At 35.9% G+C, this 22,516-nt stretch overlaps 2 protein-coding genes across 2 annotated transcripts in view; both read left to right on the top strand.

Annotated features, from left to right (window-relative positions):
• Window positions 1–3,914, top strand: part of LOC124542156 (la-related protein 1B-like) — a 95,697-nt gene extending 91,783 nt beyond the window's left edge. The window contains exons 25-27 of the mRNA XM_047120091.1: window positions 173–306; window positions 1,256–1,350; window positions 2,339–3,914. Coding sequence (XP_046976047.1) covers window positions 173–306; window positions 1,256–1,350; window positions 2,339–2,409 — 300 coding nt within the window. The 3' untranslated portion in view covers window positions 2,410–3,914. The remainder of the gene's footprint in view (window positions 1–172; window positions 307–1,255; window positions 1,351–2,338) is intronic.
• A 7,515-nt stretch (window positions 3,915–11,429) lies between these two features.
• LOC124542248 lies at window positions 11,430–20,175 on the top strand. Its single transcript, XM_047120196.1, has 6 exons — window positions 11,430–11,716; window positions 15,906–16,013; window positions 16,760–16,875; window positions 17,402–17,513; window positions 18,448–18,574; window positions 18,991–20,175. Exons 1-6 carry the CDS (start codon window positions 11,643–11,645, stop codon window positions 19,642–19,644), a joined length of 1,191 nt encoding a protein of 396 aa, XP_046976152.1. The 5' UTR covers window positions 11,430–11,642; the 3' UTR covers window positions 19,645–20,175.
• The last annotated feature ends 2,341 nt before the right edge of the window (window positions 20,176–22,516 follow it).

The following is a 22,516-nucleotide window of genomic DNA, read 5'->3' as shown; positions in this document are numbered from 1 at the left end:
TTCTCGGTAGAATCTACTTTCCGAACCGGTGGTAGCTTCACTTAATTGTAAAATGACGATTCAAAAGTGCTTAAAAAGCCTACTTGAATAAAGTTTATTTTGATTTTGATTTTTTTGATACCCATGTCTATGGATACGAGAGTAATGATTACCCCCCCCTTCCCCCCCTTAGCCGCAGCTGAACGAGCTTCTGGCGTCGCAGGGCGCGGCGGGCGCGGGGCGCGGTCCGCACGCGCGGCCCTACGACCGCCACCGCTCCGTGTCCGAGAGCGAGCGCCACCTGCACGCCTACCGAGGAAGCTACGGGTAACGCCCTGACTCACTAGCCTAGCCCCACGGGGTACATACCCCCCACTCGACACAAGTAAACTGCAAACTGCGATACATTGCGTTGTTGTGTTACGATGTGGACACTGTAAACTGCGATACATTGCGTTGTTGTGTGTGTAAAAATGAGTGAACCAGTGTCGCACACAGGGGACATAGCCCCACGGGGCACGTACCCCCCACTCCTCACAAGTTAATTGCAAACCGCGATACATTGCGTCACACAGAGACCACTCGACACAAATAAACTGCAAACTGCGATACATTGCGTTGTTGTGTGTGTAAAAATGAGTGAGCCAGTGCAGCACACAGGGGACATAACATCGAGGTTTTCAAGGTGTAATGGTGATCGTTTTGTAACTGGAACTTCTGTTAGAAGTGATATAAAGAATAATAATAGTTTTGAGATTGAGCTAAGACATGACATCTTAATCGTTGAGTCTACAGCTCAGTTAAATAACCATCTAAAGAAGTTCAATCTAAATGTTACGTGAGGTAAACAGTCATTAGTTAACTACCAGATGTTTTCTAACTGAGATCAAATAATCTGTTAAGCCCCAGATCTATAAAAAGTGTCTGAAATAGTATAATTAAAGTGTAAAATGGCACGAGTCGCAATCGCATTTGATTGGCGTAAAAACACGTGCCGGGTTTTAAATAGCGAATTCTTTGACGACCTCCGTGGAAGAGCGGTGTGTACACCGGTTTTCATGGGCACGCCACTCTGAGCTCCTGGGTTCGATTCCCGGCTGTGTCGATGTAGATTATCATTAGCTTTCTACGTTGTCTTGGGTCTGGGTGTTTGTGGTGCCGTTACTTCTGATTTTCTACAACACAAGTGCTTCAGCTACTTCCATTGGGATCAGAGTAATGTATGTGATGTTGTCTCATATTTATTTATTTATTTAAATCCGTGCTGCACCCGCAGGCGCTCCACGCAGAGCACGGCGGGCGCCGGCACCAACCGCGGGCGAGCGGGCTCGTGCGGCGCGCAGAGCGTCATCGCCAACGCCCGGCCGCGGCGTGAGTACACTCCACTGTGTAATACATTCTGCGAGCGAACTAAACTCATAACGATGACCTCCGTGGTCGAGTAGTGCGTACTGTGGGTGCCAGGTTTCATGGATGCACCATTCCTAGGTACCGGGTTCGATTCCTGGCCGAGTGGATGTAGATAACAGTCATTTGTTTTCTTTCTTCGGTCTGGTTGTTTGCCGTGATTTAGCTGTTTATTTGGGATTATTTCATATACCAGTATTTAAAAAAAGCTTAGGATTATACACAGAAAAAAAGTTAAACAATAATTTGTAAAAAACGAATTAAAAAATAAATCATGATTAAGAGTGTTGTGCAATGGGCGGACTTATGCTAATTAGGCAACTCATCTTCTATCTGTCCATATCTCAATAAGTATGAAGTAATTTGCTGTTTATAATTATGTATATATATTTCGATATCTAATATATATTATATTGCTATATGTTTATTATTTGTCTGTAGTTGTGTGTAGTTAATTACTGTAATATTAGTTTTCTTAAATTGTAGTTATTATCTCCACGTTCTATCTGCACTTATAATACGACACAACTTAGATGTAGCATCGGCAAATTCAATAAAACCGATCACTGCCGATTCACACAACCAACAGAAACAGCTCCCTATCGCGCCACTCGACGCTATTCGTCGCTATAGATTCCCGCGTCAGTTCGACCCGAGACAGCGAGTGCGTGTAAAGCGACGCGTCGAATTGACGAAAATTTTAGGTCATATGATATTACAAGTTATTACGTTTGTGCAAAGATTGTCTTTACATAAGAAATAAATATTAATAATTAGGGATAGCAAATTTTGCCGATGCTACATCTGAGTTGTATCGTACTGTACCTAAGCTTTTATAAGCGATAAGACTGCCTTTGCGCATCATTTGTTATGTAAAAATAAGTGTTGTGTTATGTGTTGTGTAAAAGTATTTTAATCAAATAAATAAATAAATGTTTGTACGTTCCCACAGCGAAACCCAAATCGAAACCGGAGGGCGCGCCGAGCGAGCTGAAAGCGCCGGTCGCCGCCAAGACGCAGTAATACGACATCGTCATACGAACACTATGTGTACTGTGAGTGGGGCCGTGTCACGTGTGCATGTGTTACTTACCTAGACTATTAAAGTGCATTTTTTATATATATATAAATTACAAAAAAAAATAAATATACTATAAAAAATAAAAGTGAGCAAAAAAGTGTTGTGTGCGGTTTGGCGGCGATCGGTTCCGATCCGGTTGCGCCGGTGCGGCTACTGGGATCGCAGGCTGGTCACACGTGGAGCCTAGGTGGGGTGTTCATGTACTATACCCCCCCCCCCCTACCCCTACACGAGTCGAGAGCGACGTTGACGAACTAATCGTATGTTTCTTCTCCTTTGCAGCTTGTGCGCATCGACAATAAGCAATATGCTACGCGGTTTAGACGCCACTATCGTAATAGCGTAAGATAACAATAGAGACATACAATCTATATATGTATTTATATATATTTTTGACATGTAAATGTTAATTTGTTTCGATACGAACGTCTAAAATGATATATGCATAATAGTGACGCTCTTAGTCTGATAAACATAATATAAAAAAAACAATTGAATAAGTACGATTAATGCTTGCTAGGTTAAGGATTGACGGCGGAGTGGGGCTCCGAAGACTATGCGAAGGCGGTCGTGCAGGATCGGCAGTGATCGCGCACGCTCGTCTTTATATAGCCGTCTCTTTCTGTCGCTCTCTCTGTTGCACTCGCACGACCAATGTCACTGACAGCAAAATGTTGCTCTGTGTCGCGTCATCTGTAAGATTAGCTGAGTTTGTTCGATTTTTGTTTAGTGAAACGATTTTCAGCAGAGAGTTCGATGGGTAAGCACGCTGGTGGCTCACTCTGTTGTCTGTGGTTCGGGTGCTGCGTATTGTCTATGGTCATCGAGAGTGGCCCGCGCAGATCTCTTATCGAAAATTGTAAAACTGTACAGTTATATATATTCTTTCTCTGGTTAAATAGAATGATATTAAAAAAAAAATAATCGAATGACGAATCGTCGCTAAGACTGGCCATGTGCATATTTAGTAGAGAAATTGTTGTTTTTATTTTTTTTTCTTTGGTGACTCTATCGTTTGTTTACTCTATGGTTAGAAAACGACTGCGTGCCGCGGTTTTGAGAATATATCGAAAAGCGTTTCATCACGATTGATTTTTCATGGAAATTTCGAAGGTTTTTAAATTCTGTGATAAAATTGCTGGTAACATTTCGATGGAACTACGAGTTTTTCATACCGCGTTTCGAATACTGCCACTTGTAATGTTATGACACAATCAAACACACAAATTCCTTAGGAGTAACCGCGTGGTGATCGAAATGCTGCACCGTAAATAGTGAAACTTTTGGTTTAACATTGGCATATGTATTCATCACTCGCTTCCCAAATTCTTCAGTCTGGTCGACAAGTCAGTGGTACCCACCCACTTGACCAATAGATCTAGAAACATCTATAACCACCCTAATCTAGGGGGAGGTAATAGGTACCAAATCTTTGTAACAAAGAAAGCCAATATGAGATGATTTAGTTGTATATATTACGTTGATCTTAAAATATAGATCTCGAGAGAATATTACATATGTGTATATAAATAATGATATGAAAGATAAATTAAGGCCTGTAACATTTGATATGTCTTAATATATCGTCAAAATTATAATAATTTGCTTTCCCTTTCTAATGACGTATGTTGGATAGAGATAGAAAACAGTACTCTCATCGAATGATGCTTACGACCTTTTTGATTTCAATGAATTGTCATATGATAAACATAGTAATATAAATATAAGCCTTTTAATGAATTTTCTTATCGTCAAAAGTTACGAATAAAATCGCGCACATACAAAATGGAAAAAAGTTTTACATTACGGTGTGGCGTTTCGACTCTTAATATAAATAGTTGGTATTATTATTTAGATATAAAATACAAAAACAGGCACTATCATAGTCGAATAGCTGATTGTATAAACGGTTGATAACGGTTGATATGTGGAGCGGGGCGTAGATAAAGAAAATGTACTAAATTTCGAATTATAATTTGTTGAGAACTAACTTGCTCAATGCGTTTGTTTATCATTTAGATGTGACGTAGCGGAAAATTGTCGTAACATTAAATGGCGGGACAAAATGGCGTCGTTTAATGTCGATCGATTTTTCTCTCAATAAAATAAAAAAAAATAATGGAACATGTATATTGCAATTTGCACTTAATATAAAAAGTTAGGGTGTGTTTCTTAATACTTTTATTCTTTTTTTTTTCTAGATTTTAAGGATGCTTTTGTAAACATAGTTATCATGTGACGCGCGTATGGCTGTTTGAATTTGGAACGCTTTTTTTTTTAATTTCGTGATTACAACTTGCCTCTGGATAAATTATACTGTGACAATAAAATACACTTTAGGACTTTTTTTTCGATACGAATGTAGCTTCAATGAATTTATACACAATGCCATACGCGCCTCACATATCTTATTTTGGTAAATTTAAGACAAAAATAACGTCATGATATCGCTGAGGTCGCTTCTCTTAATGATTATTGAAGAAAAAAAAAAATATATAGTTCCTAATTAATTAATATGTAAAATTATTTCTTTATAGCATCGTTTGACACAGAAATTGTACTGCACTTAGTTTATTGACGTAGAATTAAATGTATATCGACGAATGTAAGATTCGGTTTGTAATGCATGTTTATTAGTTGTTTTTTTTTTTTTAAATAAATCACAGATAAAAAAATAGTCAAACATAGCTTGCTTGATCGTACCATCAAATGGTAAGTCGATTTGTAAGCTTTCTAATCAATAAAATTAACAAGCACGACTGCAGCCCAGTGCCAACATTGGTGTTTCTGAATCGCGCAGACGATGTTTTTGCGACTGGGGTATATATAGTTCAGATCGATCGAATCTAAACTGACAACTTCGTATGACAGCTAGCGATGACGTCACACCGTAATCGCTTTGCCCAACGGTGGGATGGTTTTGTAATATTGTGTAGTGATGTATTTAATATATAATAGTTTTCTCTCAAACGATTTCTGTGTCGCTAAATTTCCAATATGTGTCCATTTTAGACGAATGTTTTCCAAACAGCTTGAAGAGGTAATCCTTCTAGTGTTCTATTGTGAAAGACTAAGATTGAAAGGAAATTCGTCTGAAACGGACCGAAAGCATCAGGACCGTCCCTTTTGATTGTAGTATTTAAGTTTAAGGGTCGTATAGCCTACGAAGCGACCGTGACACTAAAAGCTCGTCGACATTTTAAACGTTTGATAGATATAATCATTTTGTAAATAAATTTACGAACGATGAAACTTCGAGTTTACGCAAACGTCATGAACTGTCAATTCGTATTTTATTTCCCGCGAAAAATTCTTTTTGAAATGTCAAACGTTTAAAAAGTTGACGTTTCGATACGACGTTGTGTTTTTTTTTTGTTAAGTTTTTTTTTAAGTTAATGAACGTCATTTGTTGCAATTTTTTCGTAAGAACGCCAAAGGAGAACATATTGTGCTAAAATTGGGAAAACGCGTTAGGATATTGTATAGATGAAAAACGATTAAAAAAAAAATATGAGAAAATTCTTGCTATTATCGATAAGTGCTGTATAAATATTAAAAAAAAATAAAAATAAAATAAAAGAACGCGTGTCTCGCGACTTTCCAGTGTCTAATTTCGTCGACTCCCATTTACTTTCGGTTTTATGAAAATTAACAAAACAAAAAAAAATTGGTTGTTGTAATATAGGCGAGCGTAGAATTGTTTAATAGTCAGTAAAGTTAGGTATATTCGATGATTTAATAAAAATTAAGATACATGTTTTTTAAGGATGCTTTGTAGCGTCGATCGTGCCCTTCGAAAGTTCCCATTGTGAAGAAAAAAAATAATATTGGTGTATTTTTTTTTTTTTGTAAATCGAAACGTTTCCCTCTTTCGATTATGGGTTGTCTCTGGATGTCTGACACTTGTACCCTCGATTGACGCTCGTTAAGGCTGTAAGTTATACGTTATATACATATTATTATATTGATAAATAAATTAATAATAAAAAACAATGTGCATTTCATTTTTACATCCCGATCGTGTATGAACTTATTTATTTTTCCTTCATATATATGAATGGCCTCCTCTCCCTTTGAGGAGTAGGTCGGAACATATTCCACCACGCTGTTTCAATGCGTGTTGTTGTGAAATTTGACACATGTAGGTTTCCTCACGATGTTTTCCTTCACCGCGGAGCACGAGATGTATAAACTCAAATTAAGCACATGAATATTAAGTGGTGCTTGCTTGGGTTTGAACCCGCAGTCATCGGTTAAGATGCATGCGTTTTAACCACAGCCATCTCAACTCTTCATATGTATGAATGAGCTTAAAAACCTATTCTAATTAAACATGACACTTAGTCCATTGCGTTTGAGGCTTTTGGTGAGGACTTATTAGTCGCGTGGAAGATGAATGAATATGTTTAAAGACTAACTTAAAATATTGAGTAACTTAACACCTCTTTGTATACACCACATTGTTGCGTATTTTAACCCTAAGCGTAAAATATCCGCTAACGATAAATTACGTGTATTTTGTTTTGAGCCTGTAGCCCAAAAATGAAATTTCATACTTCAAAAGTGACGCTAACCCCCAATTCCCCTCCTTGGTGATAGAATATTCAGAAATGCATAAATAATTATCTATTTTTTAATACGTATCTACTCGTTATTTATCAGCTTCGAAAATAAAGGACTTCCATACAAACTTTTAACCCTTATTTCATCCCATTATGATCTAGAATTTCCAAAACTCCTTCCTTTGTGAGTGTCTACGATAAAATAATCCTATCCACCAAATTTAATAGTTTACGCTCGGCTATCACGCGTCAGTCAGCCAAGACATATTATTATTAGGTATTTTTAGCAATCAGAAGAAAAAATAATTAAAAAAAAAAAGCCATTGAATCAACCTATAGCTAATTAGTTTGAAAGTAATCTTAATTATTAACAATAATTCAAATTGTGATCAAATTTTGAGCAATCACAAACAACCGTTAATTTCAGATGCGACAAACACATAAATAAACACAAAACCACAATTATAAATAAACTGTCTTACTTGCTAAGTAGTGAAAGTACCGACACTCTTACCGACCGACGACTGATGAGAAAGTGACCTGCAGTCTTTTTTTTTTTTTTTTTTTATGTGTTGTGTATTGCTGTTGGCCCTACTGGCCTTCACAGCGTCATCTGACTTTCGGGCGAGAACTAATGTCCCCTGCCCTGAGGTTGAGCGCGGGGCTCTAAATTAAAACTAAATTAAAACTAAAGTTCGTCCTGAGGGTGTCTCCTATGAGATCGCACCTCGGCTCAGAACGAAATCGGTGGGGAGTGATTCTAGCACTGAGTGAATTTACTGACGTCTCGGCCGCCTCCGAGACGTCGCATAACTGGGTCCTCGTTTCCGCCGGCGGAAACGCTGTGGGTGTGTGGTGTGTAGTGTGTTATTCCCTACAAATGGTTTGTTTGCGATAGTGAGGCTATCGTCTGTGTCGTTCAGGACGTGCATAGGTCGCCTGAGTCTATTCGGAATATTACCTCTTCGAGAGGTGTATTGGCACGATTGAGCAATCAGCGGATTGCTGTGTTCTTTAGCTCTCTCAAAATACGCCGTCGATAGTATTTTGCCCTGCAGTCTATCGAGCGGTCGTTTTTATACGAGTCGGAAGGTACGCCAACTACCCACAATATGTTCGGCTTATAGTATAATTATAGACTTATAATATAAAATAACTTATCCTGACAGACTGACATACATACATTATACATTACATAGGTAGATGTAAACGAGGTCCAAACAAAGAATAACGAAAGCAAAGGCGCTACAATTGAGTGAAAAATGTTGCTTAAATCATTTAAGGATATTGTAAGTAGTATTACGTAGTCTATAGCTTTATAAGATATCATGAGAACAGTGGCGGATTTACCAATAGGCTAAGTAGGCTGGAGCCTAGGGCGGCAGATTTAGAGGGGCGGCAAATTTATCCCAAATTTGTTATTGTCTTACAGAATAAAAAAAAAAAACTATAATTTATGTATACACATTACGTCCGCAATCCGTATACTCGTCACTACATAGCGGGTTGGAAAAATAATCTATTAACTGACAGAAATATCACCTAGTTTATAATCATACTATCAGAAAAAAACTGATGCAACGAGAACAATAGAACGTTAATCATAAATGTTGCGAAAAAAAAGTAGGGTTGAAACATACAATAATGCTGCTGGCCGGTACAATATGTGAAGAAGCGATACAATATGTGAAAATTAGCCCAAGCATGCTTGCTGTTGCATTTATTTTTGCAACATTATTATAACCTATTACATTAACAGCCTATAAATTTTCCACGGGTGGGCTTAAATCCTCCTCTCCCTTTGAGAAGAAGGATTGGGCAGCGTATTCCACCACGCTGCTCGAATTTGGGATGGTAGATATACAAGTGGCAGAATTTCGTTGAAATTAGTCAAACGCAGGTTTTCTCACGATGTTTTCCTTCACCGCTGAGCATAAGATGAATTGTAAATACAATTTAAGTACATGAAAATACAGTGGTGCTTTCCTGGGTTTGAACCCGCAATCATCAGTTAAGACGCACGCGTTTTAATCACTGGCTTATTTCGGCTCGGCTATCGGCAAAGTAAAAATTAAATAAATAAATTTTAAAATTATTTTAATATTACCCACATTTTTTTTTTCGGATAGCAACATCGTTATCATATTGATGTGCATTCAATTCACAAGATGCCGTTACTAGGTCCAAGCATAGCGCTAAGCGCAGCTTACAATGTTTTAGCGCGAAACACGTGACATGGCTATAATTAGGTCACCAGTATTTGTAATAAAAATATAACATACAGCTTCAAATAAACCTTTTTGCGTCTTTATACACAAATATATGATGTATCGAAACATGTGTGCTGCATTTGAACAATCATATAAATGAAATAAGAAAAGCGCGGGAATTTTGGCGCGTAATTTCCCGCGCATTACATCGCTTTGTTTCTTTCATTTCGTTTATGATTTATACTGAAATATTAAATAATGATATTTTATTTATAAGCAGTATAACAATTAACACGTACTCTGGATAATAATCAATTTGAAACTAAACAATTTTATTTATTGCATTTTCCTTAGTCAGGTAAGGTTAGTAGGTATTTGTTTTGTTTGTTTAAGGATAAAACAGTCATTGATATTATATTTATATAATTTATACATAGGTATGTCACTCGACAGCCAATAAATATGTTTCGAGCAAAAACGAACACAATTTCGCAATAATAAATTAAGTATTTATAAACAGTGTTGATAAAATGACGTCATCTTTATATATGCAACACTGTTGAACTGATATTAATAATTGGAATTAAAACACAATCAAAACTTTTTTTTTTTAATTCGATATTGTTTTTAAATTAATTGTATAGGGCAAAAGTCTCAAGCGTTTGTCGAAGTGTATTTAATAAATTTAAAAAAAAAGTATTCATTTATTTCCTGATCGATATAATATTAGTCAAGAACTGAGTATAATGCATAACTAATAACTATTAATTGACATAATATGTTTACAACATAGTACGTATCCACTTACATCACTTGCTAATTGATTAAAATATGCATAAATATTCTAAAAACTTAAAGAACTTAAATAATAATTTTGTACTAAAAGTATTTTGTGATCATATTGTATTAAAATAAACTTGTACTACTACTTAGAATTTAGTTAAAATACAAAATAAAAACTTTTAAATTGCCTGAATCTAATTGACCTCTTGTCATTGTGAAAGCGAATACTGCAAAGAGGTCAAGTTATGTTTGTCATCATGTTACTCAATAATGTTTCCAATATTAGCGTAGCGTTATTTAAATTCATAGGGTTATCTAAAACATTTGACGACTGGAGATTTAATAATATTGTTTTAGAAATGTAACGCAGCAGATTGGCTAAGTTAAAATGGTTATAGAAGAAAGATACTAAAAATAGAACAATGTATATCGAGGTTAGTTTGGGATGGTTTATTTGTTATTGTTGAGTTAATACCAAATTTCGGTATAAAACACTTCGCGATATAACCATTGCTATCGTGTTACGTAATGAATTCATTAAAAAGACAAAGGAATTACTCAATTGACATCCTTGACAAATAATGACATAGAATTTTGACAAAATTGTCAGAGAAAATGTGACAATGACAATTTACGACTAAGTAATGGGCTACGTACATCAATATTATTTGTTATTCATCGTCCACGATAATGTTTAATGAAATATTAAGATTGAAAGGTTATTCCTAAAATAACCCAAATGACCGGAAGTAACGTAAAACGAAAGCGATCAATATGCTGCTTGCATTGTTGTCTATGAAATATGTGAAAATTAGAGTATTTATAAAACGTGTTAAAGAAATGTTTTATGACTTTAAATATGTTATTTTGTAACTCGTGTACTGTAAAAGTGTTATATATTGTTCTAGAATTGCAGATATGATTTTTAATTTGTTTTCAATTTGCTGGCTGCTTTCCAATATAAAATTAGTATCCTGTGGCAATAGAATTGAATATAACTCTATGGTCATATTTTTTTAATTGGCAACAATTTCAATAAAATCGATTTTATGAAAATCGTTCGTTTATCATATTTACTGTTAAAATATTACAATTATATTTTTGTTACACCATATATTTATACATAGATATTACAGTGTTATACTATTTATTTATTTATAACTGTCATTTGGGTTTTTACGTCACGATCAAATGAGAAAGTCAATGTTAATATTGTGAATCATTCTTTTATTTCGCTAATATCAACGTTTAAATTGTAATAGAAATCGTATTTTGTAGTAAAATATATGTTAGAATAGTTTTCTTCAAATAATAAAAAGTGTCATAAGACAATCGAGTTTTGTTACGAATCAATCGAATCGAATCAAGAATTAAATGTTGCCACACACATTTCCTATGGTAGATTACATCACCATTTCATGGCACGCATTTAGGACTTCGACTTTTCGTGACAGCATGTCATTTTCGACATTTGATTGATAATTTTCTAAAGATCCATCAAATTAGTTTGTTTGAAAGTTACTTTAGGCGCTAAATGTTAATATTTTATAATTTTCTCGTATTGAGAAGGATGTGAGTAAACGGTTTCGATAACTGGAGGTCGCGGCTTTGGTTCCCACTATGAGCGCTCTAAAGTGTGTAGTTGAAGGCTGCAACATGGAATATGATGTGATCTGCAGCTTTTCATTCTACAAGTAAGTGTTTTTCCCGCTTTTATTTCAATAAGAATGTTATTTGGATGAATGGGTGTGATTATTGCCTGCAGTAACGCTATGTGACCTCGGACGCGTAAAAAAAAATTACTTACCACCTAGGAACAAAGATTTATTTACGAATCCTATAAGATGTTTACATTTTGTTTTCGATTTCGTTTTCTTGTTTATATCGATTATTGTTACGTGAAAATGCTTTAATGATTCGGATTATGACTTATATAGTCATTATTGATATTAATAAGTAATATTGTATATCATATCAACCTTCCCACCATTTAACTGTGTAGCTTATCAAATTGGTCCCCTCTACTACTATTGAGTTATTTAAGGTGTTAATTCACAATATTATTTTATTTATAGTGTGAACTAGTAATAAAAAGTAGTTTTAATACTACAACATATATAATTTCTTGTCATTTAAGCTGTTTATGATGTTCAAGCTTTATCAAACTATCCTATTTTGATAAACATCAATAGTATAATATCCTGGCTAGAAAATTCCTTAGAAGTCACACACACACAACAGCATCTTTGCTTGGTTGAACATAAGTATATTCATTAATTACATCGATAAATTGGATACAACTCCAGCCAGATTTGAATAACATTCACATCTCAATACAAAATTGATTATATTCATAATAAATATTCTCATCGTAACAACTTTGTAACCAAATCTTTTATAGTATAAATAGATGTTAGTACATATGTTTGAGATCACAAGACTTAGATGTGCTTTCATTTTTCAACATTAAAATTAGTAATTTGTCTCTGAAAAGGTTTCAATTATCAGTTTTGTCGTAATTCACCGCTAGATGGCACTACAACCATACCTCATGCATACATATATAATGAGGAGTTAGGCATCAACTCGTTATCAGACGTGATGATATTTGATATACAAGTCTATTCTATCACATTTCTTTTTTCAATATTTCATCATTTATTCATCTACGTCATACTAACAGATAGACACGGCAGTGTTCACTGAATTATACTAGTTTTATATACATTATAATATATATAGATTTTATATCAAAGTAGGAAGCAAGAGATAGTATCTTTGATTTACATATGATATTCTAACAATTCTGTTATATGCACTACAAATTGTACTCTATTACTCTGAACTACTTATATACACTTTAATTTAACTTCCAAACTTCCGATAACAGCTTTGTCAATGTTCAAAATGACCTTATTTTCCTTGCCTTAATTAATTCTATAGATTATTTCAAGATTTGGACTAATTATGTAGTGAAAATTAAATGTTTAAATTGTTGTGGTAACTATCTACAAACTTGTGTATTTTTGTTACTATTTCATATTGAAATGCTCAAAACCGTAATTTAAATAAGGAAAAAGTAAATGATAATTTTGATATATAATATTTATACCAGAAAATGCACAGCTTTCTGAATGTTTATTACTATATATAAGATATAGTTCTATTTATATATTTAAATTAAAAATACATTTTATTAACATAAGAATTAACAACATTAAATGCTTAAATATATATACAACTATGAACTAAAACTAGTTACTGTATAAATCTTGACCGCGTGGAATGGTGGCAAGAATGCTAGCAGCATTTCCCCGTTGAATCGCAATTCCGATCCTCTGGGCAAAAAATAAATAAAAAAAATAAGATATAGTAATCTAAAACAAAGGTAAAGATTGTTTGTATGTAAGGGGTGATCTCTCAATGTTCCAATTCTAAAAATTTTTACTGGTAGTCAGCTACATTATTTTTCAATGCTTCTTCTTTCCCGGCCATAGTCTCCAACTATTTGGGTTGGGTGCAACATATCTTTTACTATCATTCATCATCTGATCACATACATCCTCATATCCCCCTCGTAACTCTCCATTTTCGAATTGCTATTTATAGTGCTAATAAATTATATTAATATCATAACTTTATCTCTATTCAACATTTTGCACCTGTGTAAAGTTATAGATTGGGTTGGATCACAAGTATTTTGATATATAACTGCTCAGTGTCATCCTCTTTACTTTAAAACTATCGTATAGTCAATCGTGAATTCCACATTCTTATATACTTATGTAATACATAATGTTTTTTAATCTTATGTAATAATATAATATATGCATCTTTAACAGTCATAAATTTTTAGAATTGGAAACTCAGAGATTACCCCTTACATACAAACAATATTTACCTTTGTATTAGATTAGTACATCATATAATAAACACTGAAAGGCTGTGCATTTTCTGGTATAAAATTTATATATTAAAATTATCATTTACTTTTTCCTTACTAGAATTTCCGTTTCGAGCTTTACGCTATGAAACAGTATATAGTTTAATGTAGCCGGAGAAAGACCACAGTGGCATGCACAGAGGCCTATGTCCAGCAGTGGACAAAAATGGGCTGATGATATAACAGTTTGAAATATTTTGAATGATTATTGTTGTATTTTCGTTTATTATTTTTATATGTATTTAAAATCAGAATCAAGCATATCACATCAATAATTTATATATATTACATATAGTAAAACCTTCATCGAAATACTGGATCTTCTGGTATAAGTTTTATGTATTATAGTAGTTTTTCATTTATTACAAAACTGACTCCATTTGTTAGTATAGATCATTATCTCTAATTAGTAAAGTGATTAACTATAATTAATAGTTTAGACTCTACGACCATTTCTTTTCACTTATAATGTTAACCATTTCCAATTTAAATTTGACTTCGAGTCTCAAAAGTTGGATTTAAAGGTCTGGATGCCCTGGAACCACAGAGGACAGGCTTTAGACTCTAATAATTACATAATGAATTAATTTCAGACAGCTGTAATTTATATACTTGCATCGTTAACTATTAAATATATTGTGATATTAATATAATTTGTCTATATATGTGTATAGATATGTTATCTCGTTGGAATCATTTTGTGGGGAGCTGTGTAGATCCCAGGGCAGTTGCTAACGTCGTCTTCATTTCATATATTAAAACATTTTTTTCTTCTATGTATATAGACAACCCGAGTGGTGTGTGCACCGGTTTTCTTGGGTACGCCACTCCGAGGTCCCGGGTTCGATTCCCGGCCTGTTCGATGTAGATTGTGATTTATTTTCTATGTTGTCTTAGGTCTGGGTGTTTGTACCGTCGTTACTTCTGCTTTTCCATAACACAAGTGCGTTAGCTACTTACATTGGGATCAGAGTAATGTATGTGATGTTGTCTCATATATATTTATATAGAGTTACGATCTCTATTATAAACAGATTCAACTTAAAAAGCTTTGTTGGTCGTGCTAGATTCTATAGCGGTAAACTGTCGATGTGATAGAACAGGGCCCCTGGTAAGGCCAGCAGTGTAATAGTTCCATAATCAAGGGAAGGGTGCCGCATGTATCAAGTGGGACGCATCGTCTGGCACTATGCCAGGAGTATGACTAACAGTAGTGATATAAAAACCATCGGTTATTTTTTATACAGTTTATACTCATGAGACACTAATATATTTCGTTGTGATACATATATTTATATGTATAACTTGTGATACGAACAGTAGCGGATTTACCAATAGGCTAAATAGGCTGGAGCCTATGGCGGCAGATTTAGAGGGGCGGCAAATTTAGCCCAAATTTGTTATTATCTTACAGAAATAAAAAAAAAAAAACTTATATTTACATGTATACACATTACGTCCGTAATCCGTATACTCGTCACTACATAGCGGGTTGGAGAAATAATTTAGTAATTGACAGAAATATCACCTAGTTTTCTAGATTTACAGAAATGTATCTTATGGCTGGAAGAGTAAATTAATATATCGTAGATTAAGATATTTACTTTAATTTGTTATTAGATCTGATATATTAAACACTAGCGTTTCGTCCCGGTTTCTCACGGGTGTAATGCTGATACTAAATATAGTAGAGAATGTCTAAATCGGTTTGAATGTAACTACAGAATTTGTTTATTGACGACATCACATTAGAAACTTCTGAAATTATCAGTGTTTCTTTACTATATTGCCAATGTGTTATATACCTTACCTTCTCGAATCACTCTATCTATTGAAAAAAATCGCATCGAAATCCGTTGCGTAATTTTAAAGATCTAAGCATACATAGAGCAGGCAGTGGTAAGCGACTTTGTTTTATACTGTTTGTGTTTCTTGTGCAGTGTTAATACGTCAGCCCAAACCGATGATAAGAGACAGAACTGGATCGAAGGTGCTATGCAGGAGGAGAGTGAGTGTCTATGGAGACACGTGAGCTTGCAGCTTTGTGGGTGAGGCACTAATCGCAATTTTTTTTTCAGTCTTTCTAATCTCTACCAATATTTTTATACCTAATCAGCGTCATATTGCAAATTTTATTGATTGGTGGTTCACATGGTACTCAGCCAACCTGGCCATGATTTTTTTTTATATGAAATGTACTGGTCACCAACGTTTACAGACATTGGCGCTATCATAAGTATTGACCATTCCTGACACATCGCCAATGCGCCACCAACCTTGGTATCTAAGATGTTATGTCCCTTGTGCCTGTAGTTAAACTAGCAATATCAAGTTTATAAGTTTGGCAGTGGAATATCTGATGAGTGGGTTGTACTAACCCCAAATATACTGCACAAAGCCATAGAATATACGTAATACTATAAAGTAAAGTAATAGCCTGTAAATTTCCCACTGCTGAGATAAGGCCTCCTCTCCTATGAAGGAGAGGGTTTGGAACATATTCCAGCACGCTGTTCCAATGAGGGTTGATGGAATGGACACGTGGCAGAATTTCAATGAAATTAGACACATTCAGGTTTCCTCACGATGTTTTTCTTCACCGCCGAACACGATATGAATTATAAATACAAATTAAGCACATATATATATATATATATATATATATATATATATATATATATATATATATGTAGTGGTGCTTGCCTGAATTTGAATCCGAAATCATCTGTCAAGATGCACGCGTTCTAACCACTGGACCATCTCGGCTCTGTATTGTATCAATTTATTGAAACAGGTATCACTTTGAACTGGACGCACAAGGACTATGGATCGATTCGCCGATGTTACCTGAACTATTGACGCCGCAGGAACAAGCAGCACCCATTCAACAAACAGCCGCTGATAAGAAAGGTAAGAAATTTTGTAAGCAAAACGTCTTAAGTGAGAAATATTGATTTTATATTACTCGGAATTATTGTTTTTTGGAGTTGTGTCATTTGTCCTAAGGCCGCCCAATAACTGGCTCGAAGATTTTCGTTGCTCAAATTTCGGTCAGATATTCAAAATCCGTCAAAATCGGCCCAGCCGTTCCAGAGATTAATCGTAACAAATAGAAAGACAGAAAAGAATTGAAAAAAAAAATTTAGGTATACGTACCGTGTAAAAAATGTCGGTTATTTTAATATTACAAACAGACACCCCATACATATTTATTATATGTATAGATATATTACAAGAATTTCAATAACCGGTCAGTTTTATCTGGTTTAAGTGTCAGCCTTGACAGCTGAGAGGTGACTCTGATAGGGCCAATAGGTTTACAGGATACGTTTTTCCGAAAAGTCCCAAATTTTCCTACACCGAAAATATGGTCACTAATTCAAATCTTCTTATATTTTTCTGTATGTTCGTTTGTCATCACAATTCTCCCCAACAGTGGCCGATATAATTCGCATGGAACACAACTATTGCGTGGAGGCAGTCAAGGAGACAGCCGAGAGCGTGTCTCGTCTCAACGTCAGGCAACTCGTCGACACCTTGGGATACTTGTAAGTAACACTCTAGACCAATAATAGTCATCATCTTCCAGCCCCTATCCCAATTAACTTGGGGTTGGTGCAGCATAAGATCAAATCAATCAAAATTAAATTAAGTATAGTACGACAAAACTTCAATAAAACCGATTACTGTTATTCACACAACCAATAGAAACAGCTCCCTATCGCGCCACTCGACGCTATTCGTCGCTATAGATTCCCGCGTCAGTTCGACCCGAGACAGCGAGTGCGTGTAAAGCGACGCGGCGAATTGACGAATATATTAGGTCGCATGTTATTACAAGTTATTGCGTTTGTGTAAAGATCATATTCACATGAGAAATAAATATTGATAATTTGGTATAGCGTACTCAATTCGAATGTGATCGGTTTTACGAATTTTGCTGATACGACATCTCATTTGTATCTTACTATAAACTTCACAATCTGACGTGATCTCACAAGTAAAATTCTTTGCACAATGCCATGTTATTCACACAATCCATCCATCGTTTCTTTGGTCTAGAGCCCTAGAGCCTCGACCTCGACCTTAAGAGGCTCTCGTTAGGTAGCTGGGTCAAGGGCCTGATGCAGAAGGCAGTACTCCTCGGCACGGCGCGTATTGTGAGGAAGTTCCTCTCGCTGGAGCCCTGACCACCGGTGGCTTGGACCCTGTTCCCGCCACTGGTTGGCCTCTGTATTTTATATTTTTAAATATATTTTATATATTTTGTATTTTATGTTTAAAAATGTATTATACAAATTAAATCCCTTAAATTTTCGATGAAATATATTGGCTCAAGGTTATCGATCTCCTACAACTTGTTTTCCAACAAAGCCCTCCTCTAAAGATTTCCATTCTCTGTATTTTGCCTTGTGAGGCCATGGTGCTCTAAAATCATAATCTGCCCACTTTTGCCATCAATCAATCGTTGTCATATTCCAGGTCCATCAAGAATTTACAGAAGAAACAGCTGTGGGTCGTGAAAGTGGAGACGGACAAAGCGGAGGCTTCAATCACGCAGTCAGAACAAGTTATCACCAAGATGCCGGATCCGAAACAGATTATCGAGGTGAGGGTTTAATTCTGGTCACCGGTTTTTTATCATGTAGATAGACGAACAAATGGCCTACTTGAAGGTAAGTGGTGACCATCGCCCATAGCCAGTGGTACGAAAGTGTAAGAAATACTAATCATGCCTCACAGCACCAATGCGCCACTAACCTTGGGATATCAGATTCCATGTCCTTGGTGCCTTTTAGGGGGCTATTATAATGCAACACCAAATGTATGTGTATTTCTAGTTGGTGCCCGCTAGAGTTATAGAGGTCTGTCGTCAGGTTTTAGGCATTAAACCCCCTCTACTTTCTTGAAGTAAGAGTTTGGTTCACTCAAAATTTCATCAAATTCGATGAAGTTCTTTGACCTTGAGAGACAAGAGTTACTTTCAGATTTATAATATTGCTAAATAATCAACTAATGTTACAGATTGTTCCGCAAACATCAACATCTGAAGAGCAAGACCTCCAAACCCAGAACGAGGTACTACACGTGATGGAAGATGGAAATATATCAGACAACTTCATATACGAAATAGCAGAGGAACAGGAGATAACGATGGAAGAGGTTAAAGAGATACCCGTATCGAGTAACAGGGAGTGGACTGTTAATATAATACCCGAGGAGACGAAGCCAAAGTATGCATACATTAAACACTGCAACACCGGCAAGAAGAAAAGACACTTCACAGCTGAAATGAACGAGATAACCCTGCAAGGTGACTTTGAAAATTATTACATACTACCAGACGTTGATCCGTCCGTTGGTGTTGAAATCACAACGAGTTACGAGCCAGAAAACTTCATAGTCGAGGAATACCCACATCTTGTGCTCGAGGAACGTCCCAGGAAACGATCCAGGGATTCAGATCCAAATAAAAGGAGAAAGAAGAAGGCAGCATCTCCCTCGGTCCGGGAACAAGTGAGACAGTTGAAAGCTGAGATCAAGACGGAGATTGATGAAGATTGGGTTATCGATAACAGTGTCTACGATCAAGACACATCTGATGACTACGATGACAAGAAAGCAGCTAGGGTCAGACGAAAAAATAAAAAGTACCTCGGGTACGACTTTGTTACCTAACTGGGATTTGGAACGGACAGAAAACTTTTAATCATTTTTTTTTTTTTATTATTATTATTTTAATTTAGATATATATTCGCGTGATCCAATGCCTTTAGTTCCAATATAGTTATGTTAATATTTCTTTACACACTAAATATTGTACTTTTAATATAATATGAGTAATTGTTTTTTTTTTTCGTCATATATAAATAAGGTACGAAGATGTATAGTAGCTTCTAATGGGGGACAAGTTGAGGTAAACAAACCTATATACATACTATGTTGCACATAAACAGTTTATTAATATATCTATATATATACATATATCCGCTAACGGACCACAGATTATTAAATTTAAAACGACCAATGAGGTCCCAGTAATTCAAGGTCAAAGGTTTGTCTATCTTTATTCGTGCTGCCATTGGAACGGACTAAAGTATAACGTTGCCGGGTTTTTGAATCATGTGGAATTTCCGGGTCGATGAACTAAGCTTGTTAGCGAGTGCCCATCTTCTATAACTGGTAAATAAATATGTTTTAAAATTATTATTCATTTGTTTTTATTTTAAATATGCATTTGATTTTCTCTAGTGTGTGTATACAGTGATTCTTGGCTGTGGTTTTTGCTGTACTGGAGGTAAACCCAGTAGTGGACTAATAGCGGGCCTCTATCTAGTCTTGGGGGGGGGCTAAATGGTTCCTCTGATCAATAACTAGCCATCTAGACTTGTTGCAAATAAACATAAAAATCAAAATAAACTTCATTCAAGTAGGCTTTTATAAGCACTTTTGAATCGTCATATTACAATTAAGTGAAGCTAAAACCGGTTCGGAAAGTAGATTCTACCGAGAAGAACCGGCAAGAAACTCAGTAGTTACTCTTTCTTAACATTTAAAAAATACAACGTCGTGTTAATTAAAGACAATTATTTCAATTAATATATCCTGCTTCGAAGTCAACAGGTATTAACTCCACGCTTTTTTATCATCTATAAAATCTTGTATCGAATAATATGCTTTTCCTACTAATGTATTTTGAATTTACTAAACGGCAAAGTTAAAAATTTCTAACATATACATGTCAAATCGACAGCGACATCAGTACGATCGTCAGACATAGGGGCGTATTACTAGGGTGATCGAGTAAAGAGGAAACCGCGAATACAGGAACACGTTTATTCAACGTTTAAATTACTTAATACACTAATTCAGTATCACACTTGACCTCCATGGTCGAGTGGTCTGTACACCGGTTTTCATGGGTACGCCACTCTGAGGTCCCGGGTTCGATTCCCGGCCGAGTTGATGTAGATTACCATTAGTTTTCTTCGTTGTCTTGGGTCTGGGTGTTTGTGGTACCTTCGTTACTTCTGATTTCCATAACACAAGTGCTACTTACATTGGGATCACAGTAATGTATGTGATGTTGTCTCATAAAAAAAAAACCACTTGGCAACGAAGCGAATGACAGTTCCTAGGATGGAGGTACTGGTCACCACGAGAGCGGAATCGTAAGTGAGTCGTCTCTGAGCGCCTCCACCGGGTAGGCTCCGTCGTAGCACGAAGTTAAATCCATTACACAATGAAGAAATAACCGATCTTTCTGCCCTAAATCAGCTTTTCCTGCTTGCTCTCCGTTACTGGCAGCCCTTGCTTTAAACTTTTTACTAGGTTACGCACTAGGTGACGTTTTGTCATGGCACTCATGATATGATGATGATGATGATGATACAAAACAAATAATAGAGAGTTTTATCTTAGGTATTAGAGATAAGAAACAAGGAATAGGGAATAGCACAGCAACCAAAACACAATAACACACAGTTGAACACCTGCTACTAGTTACGTGCTGCTGTTAGTTTAACGACACTTCGTTGAAAAAATGCCGTTCGATTGGCTGGCTATAAGAAATAAAAAACAAATTCCCACCGCGACGAAAATTTTATTCTCATTTCTTATTCCTTATTTTTGAATTATGAATTGATTAACGGTGCTGCCATCGCTGGATTCCGCTATTCCTGATTTCTTGTTCCTTATCTCTTATTTTTTTCATTGTGTAATGGACTTTAGCCGCTTTGTGACGTAACGACAGTGCTGCCGCCCCGCGGTAATCGTGCCGCGCTTCGTTTCGCTAAGGTATTCATGACCGTCTCCGACATACATATGTATAGTACGACACAACTCAGATGTAGCATCGGCAAAATACGTAAAACCGATATCTGCCGATTTAAGGCTCGCGCAAACTATAGCCGCGGCGGGCCTCAACGCATCGCATTGCAAAATTGCGCCAAAGCATATAGCAGGCGCATCGGGCCGCACCGCGACCCAATATCTTATAATCAGTCAGGTTTTGGCAATCTAAGAAGATGGATAGTTCTTGTTGATGATTCGGTTTCTGTTTGGCAATTCACGAACAGCACACATTCAGCCGTCTACTTGTTGCGTCTGCTAACGCACACTGAGACGGGCCGCATTGCAACGCATAACATCGCCGCAAAAATACGCCCGGCTAGCGACGCGCCAATGCGTTGCAATGCGGCCCGTTGCGGCCAGCCTGAGGTGTGCGCCTATCTTGACAAAACCGACAGAAACAGCTCCCTATCGCGCCATTCGACGCTATTCGTCGCTATAGATTCCCGTGTCAGTTCAACCCGAGAAAGCAAATCGACGCGTCAAATTGACGAATATATTAGGTCATATGATATTACAAGTTATTACGTTTGTGTAAAGATCATATTCACATAAGAAATAAATATTGATAATTCGGGAGAATTCGGTCAATTCGGATGTGATCGATTTTACGAATTTTACCGATGATATATCTAATTTGTGTAGTACTGTACAATAAAGATAATCAAACTTTATACACACAAATGTAAATAATTAATAA

This window comes from Vanessa cardui, chromosome 30 (genome assembly GCF_905220365.1).
Source record: "Vanessa cardui chromosome 30, ilVanCard2.1, whole genome shotgun sequence".
Classification (NCBI taxonomy): domain Eukaryota; kingdom Metazoa; phylum Arthropoda; class Insecta; order Lepidoptera; family Nymphalidae; genus Vanessa; species Vanessa cardui.
Note: the sequence above shows the minus strand (reverse complement) of the source record. Positions and strands in the feature narration are given on the sequence as shown.

Excerpts from the sequence above, each read along its gene's own strand:
- LOC124542248 (XM_047120196.1), top strand. The coding sequence starts at position 11,643 with ATGAGCGCTCTAAAGTGTGTAGTTGAAGGCTGCAACATGGAATATGAT. Across the intron at positions 11,717-15,905 it reads TGCAGCTTTTCATTCTACAA|TGTTAATACGTCAGCCCAAA; the intron begins GTAAGTGTTTTT and ends TTTCTTGTGCAG. Across the intron at positions 16,014-16,759 it reads GTGAGCTTGCAGCTTTGTGG|GTATCACTTTGAACTGGACG; the intron begins GTGAGGCACTAA and ends TTATTGAAACAG.